We start from the raw sequence: 5,387 nt of genomic DNA on the forward strand, positions 1-5,387 counted from the left end.
TAGTTTGCCTCACTACCGATACTTGGACTTCTATCCAAAATTATAATTATATGTCTTTGACTGTCCATTTCATTGATTCTGATTGGATTCTTCATAAAAATATTAAGTTTTGTCAAATAACTTATCACAAGGGTGAAACGATTGGGAAGGCCTTAGAGGCCTCAATAAAGGAGTGGGGGTTGACACGGGTTTTGACAGTTTCGGTTGACAATGCCTCGTCTAATGATGTCGCATTGGGATATTTGAAAACTTATCTTAGAGAGGCAAATAAGATATTCTTGGATGGTGAATATTTGCAAGTTAGATGTTCTGCACGTATTTTGAATCTAATTGTGACTGAGGGGTTAAAAGATGTTGATAACTCGGTTGCACGAGTTAGACTGGTTGTGAAATTTGTGAGGTCTTCTCCTTCTAGATTGGAGAAATTCAAGTTTGCTTCGAAGACTGTGGGCATAACATCAAATAAGGGTCTTTGTACTGATGTTCCTACCAGATGGAACTCAACCTTCTTGATGTTGGAGGAGGCCCAAGAATATAAAAAAGCCTTTCAATTATTGGGTGATGAAGACATTCAATATGTGAAATACTTTGATGAGCACGGGGGTTTAGGATTGCCTAATGATGATGGTTGGGAGGTAGTTGCTACATTTGTTGATTTTCTCGAGTTTTTTTACAATGTCACGTTGAAGTTATATGTTTCTTTGCACCCTACATCCCATAAATTTTGTCAACAAATATGTAGGGTGAAAGAATAATTAGACGACATGTGTAGGGGTTCCAATTTAAGGATGATGGGGATGACATTGACCATGAGGGTCAAATATGACAAGTATTGGGGAGATTTGACTAGACTAAATATTTTGTTATATGTGGCTACTATTCTTGATCCCCGTCTAAAAATTTCAGGCATGTTATATGGTTTGAGACTTGCGTATGATCAGGCATGGACTGATCTTATTGGTGAGATGGCCCGAGATACCCTTTATAGATTTTATGATGAGTTTAATGCAATTAAGGGTGGTACTGCATCTACTACACCTACACCTACACCTACCCCAACACCTCCTTCAGACACCGGGGCAACAAAAAAGCGTAGATTGGCATGGACTAAGACCCTCGCATATAATCCCACACTAGTCCATCAATCTACGGAGGTGGTTTCAGAGTTAGACAACTATTTGTCAACGGATCTTATTTAAGATGATGATTTTGACATATTAGGATGGTGGAAGGCAGCATCAAAGAAATATCTCATCCTTTCTGAGATTGCCCGTTGTATGTTGGCCATTCCTATTAGCACCGTTACCTCGGAGTCTGCCTTTAGTATCGGAGGGCGCATATTAGATCATTTCCATAGTTCATTGTCTCCCACAACTGTGGAGGCATTGATATGCACACAGAGTTGGACGATGGGAAATGATATTTATGTTCCGGATGTTTTAGATTTTAAAGAGACCGACGAAGAGGGTGGTGATCAGTCTGGATCTGGACCATCTGGTAATTATTGTTTTTATTTTATTATTTTGATTGATTTATATTCATTTCAATTTCATCAGTATTAATTTTAGTATTGATTGTTGTAAAAACACATGAGACGACTCATACGATATCTACCTCCACTGTAATATGAATATGTGCTCAAGTCTCAAAAGAGTTAAAGGCTACCCATCCGGCCGCCCCAAATGTCACAGTCAAAGACCCAAACAGCTTGCCTCTTTTTTTAGATTATTAATTTCTTAGAATATTGAATTTTGAATCAGATGTATGTATTATGTATTTGATTTGTAATTTTGTAATGTTGATACAATGTCCCTTGAACACTTTTTTCTTTGTAATTGTTTAGACTTTCTATTTTATTTTTGTAATAGCTTAGTTATTATTATTATTTATTAGTTTATTAGGTAATAGACTTGTAGTCTATAGTAGTACTTCATTAGTCTTAATTATATAAATTGTGTATGTATATATTATTTTTATTCATGTAACTTTTTTTCTTTTCAACTCTTTTTTTTTTTTGAAAAAAAAAATTCTATTTTTATGGGCCCAAAATGGCCCAGAAGCTGCTTCTGAGCCATTTTGGGCTCATTTCAGCGGTTTCTAGGTTATTTTTTGCCTAGAAACCGCTTATGGGCCTCTGGCTTAATAGGGGTGCGGGGGGTGAGTAGAGGACCCCCTCCACCTGCACCCCGTTATCCGGGACGGGGTCGAAGAAAGAAAAAAAGAAGAAAAAGGCAAAAAAAAAAAAAAAAAAAAAAAGGACCGAAAGGCAACTTTTGAGTTCTGGCCTTTCCGCATTTTCCTTTCCTATATATAAACCCATAAGTACGCGCTCCATAGAAACATCGAGCATGGGTAAGCGAAAACCTAAAAGGAAGGTGGAGTTACTGGATCCACCATCGCGCGACGCCGACTGCGTCGTCTGTGGTAGGCACTTCAACTCGCCGAAGGCTTTGCATGGGCATCTGAGGTCCCATCCTGAGCGTCCATGGCGGGGGTTGCTTCCTCCCCCGACTGGAACTGGCACTAGCCGCATAGGCCCTCGGGCTCTGGGCGTGATGTGGAGAATGACTCCTGCAGTGATCGGTGCAGGTGGCGTGGATGGAACTAAGGGTGATGCGCCTGCGCCCTCGGCTGCTAAGGATTCCACTTCTTCTCCTGCGAGAGGCCTGGGAATCGATCTGAACCAGCACCAAGACAAAGGCCCAAAATCTCCGAGATTTGATCTGAATATGCCTCCTCCGGAGGACGATGATGAAGACACTGTTTCTTCTTAAGTCCTCTCTCTCTCTCTCTGATATTGACCAGTGTTGTGACTGTTGTCTATATCATTACTCTATAAAAAATGCTTGTGTTATGCTTGCCTTTATTTACGTTGATTTCCGTGCGTCGCCATGCATGGAATTACATTATGTCATGTAATGACGTCATGTACGGTTGGAAGATGTCATTTCCTTTTTTTCTTGTACTTAAAAGTTTAATAATGGGGTTGTTTGACTTTGGAGATTGTCTTTTGTCTTCCATATATTGAATCTGCTTATTATTATTTTATTTTTATAAGCGTATATATGTTGAATGATCTGCTTGACTCCAGATCATTTTGCCTCCCATCCCCTACCGTTCATCTATGATCTACCCCTCACTGGGCCCTACTTGCCTACCGGCTCACGGGCGGTGAGGACACCCCTATGCTCGCGCTTTTCGCTTCCTTCTTCTTTACACTTTCCAATCTTCTTCCGTTTCTATGTTAACGTCGTCTCCGTCTATTTTAACGGCTTTTGTCTAGTGCATCCTCTCTCTCTCTCTCTGAAATAGTAGTGCTGTATCTTTAAAGAGATTATATAAAGAGTAATATTAGATAAAAGTCATTGTAGTAGTATACACTTTATATTCACTATATAACTATTTTTAATTTTCTATTTTTTTTAAGACTTGAAAGATATATAATCTATATAATACTATATTATATATACAAAATAATTACTTTCAACAGTAATTGCTATCTATATTCATTCATCACATAAATTGTTACCGACATCTGTTTGAATGTATTTCCATATGACTTTTCTCCTTCCACTTTGTCCTGAAAGTATTAAAAAATACTATAAAAAATTACAATTGGTTCACAGTTTTGACTTTTGAGTCTATACCAAAGTCACTTTCTCGGCGGCCAATAAAAAAAAAAGAAAAAAAAGAATGTCACATCAACAATTACATCAAAATTTAGTGAACGAAGATAGGTGTATTTAATTAATATCTTGATAGATCATATCTTATCTTAATACACAACATATAAAATATTTAATTCAAATGAAATATTATATAGAATAGATCATTGTTTAATCTTCGGACTGATATATATTATGATATCATGATGATTATGTTAAATTTTAATAATACGAAGATCGATAAATTGAGTTGTGAAAACAATCAAGAGGTTAGAGTATATAAAGTTAAAACAAATTAATACATGTATCTTTGTATTTATTTTGTGATTAAAAAAGTGATTTTAAGTATATAAGAATATTTTTTTAAAATGTGTAAATATATTAAAAAAATATAAATAGGAACAATAAAAAAAAAACCAAAAATTAAAGTGGGCCAAGTTGAAGGCTTTGCGCGACTCTCGGAAAAATGACTTAGAGTGTGTTGGAGTTGAGTTGAGTTGAGATGATAAAATATTGTTAGAATATTATTTTTTAATATTATTATTATTTTAAAATTTAGAAAGTTGAATTATTTATTATATTTTATATTGAAATTTGAAAAAATTATAATGATGAGTTGAGATGAATTGAAAGTAGTTTAGTAACTAAACGTACCCTTAGTAATCAGTCGTAATGATATGACTCTTCTGCATATGATAACGGAGAAAAAGATAAACGTACACGTCGTAATCACATAACTGTTGGGAAAATATTATTTCCACGTAAAATTGTCACCCAAATCTTCTACCGAATTGCATTTTATTTGTTTTTAATTTTGTTTTACTTAATAAATTATTAAAGAAGTGTTTTTTAATGAATTTGTGGTTTTTTATATTTTTTAAAATTTTTTAAAGTGTTTAAAAAATGATTGAAGAAAAGCATAAAAAAAATTAAAACAAAAACATTTGCCATATGGTAGAAGATTTCGAGAGCATCAGTATTGGTCTATGCATATACATTATATGCAAAATCATATTTTTTACATATCCACTTTACTATTCAAGCAAAAATCTCAAATTGGTTTATGCATATTTAAAATAAAATAATAATAAAATATTATTAACTTTTTGCCTAAACACAATTTCATAGCATCTAGTACATGTATATTAATACAATTTCATGCATCGAAATTTACAATTCCATGTATAATAAAATAAAAAAATGAAAGAGGAGAGAGAAATAATGGATCTCCAAATTTACATAAATAACAAATAGGAAATGTGGGTGGAGAAATGAATAATAAATAAAAAATGTTAGCCAGTATTTCCCTATATATAGTAGTGCTCCAGAGAAACACGTACACGGTACATCTCTAGAACAAGAATATCGACTGTCGACTACCGTCGTCTCAGTCACAAGTACTACTTTCGTGATTTCCAGTCATTCATCATGGTCAAGCCAGGAGATTCCTTCTCCTCCTCCAATGATCAACAACAACTTGGGCGTGAGACGCCGCCTCAGATTAATGATTATGCTGTCGGAGAGGATGCCCCCATGCAAGGAACTGATCAGAAGATTTCCCCAACTAGGGCTCAACAGACTGGGGGTAATATTGGAGGAAACAACGTTAGGGCTGAGGGTGGTACTGATGCTGTTAATGTTGTTGGAGGCCCCCTGGAGGGTCCTAATTGGAAGCGGAGAGGCCGAAACGAGGATCCACCATCGGGCGTCACCGACTGCGTC

The 5,387-nt window shown here is 35.7% G+C and overlaps 1 protein-coding gene across 1 annotated transcript; it reads left to right on the forward strand.

Moving 5' to 3' along the window:
• Positions 1–2,348: 2,348 nt before the first annotated feature.
• On the forward strand, positions 2,349–2,774 carry LOC121244239. Its single transcript, XM_041142258.1, has one exon. The coding sequence runs from the start codon at positions 2,349–2,351 to the stop codon at positions 2,772–2,774; it is 426 nt and encodes a 141-aa protein (XP_040998192.1).
• The last annotated feature ends 2,613 nt before the right edge of the window (positions 2,775–5,387 follow it).

Source organism: Juglans microcarpa x Juglans regia, chromosome 8S (assembly GCF_004785595.1).
Source record: "Juglans microcarpa x Juglans regia isolate MS1-56 chromosome 8S, Jm3101_v1.0, whole genome shotgun sequence".
Lineage (NCBI taxonomy): Eukaryota > Viridiplantae > Streptophyta > Magnoliopsida > Fagales > Juglandaceae > Juglans > Juglans microcarpa x Juglans regia.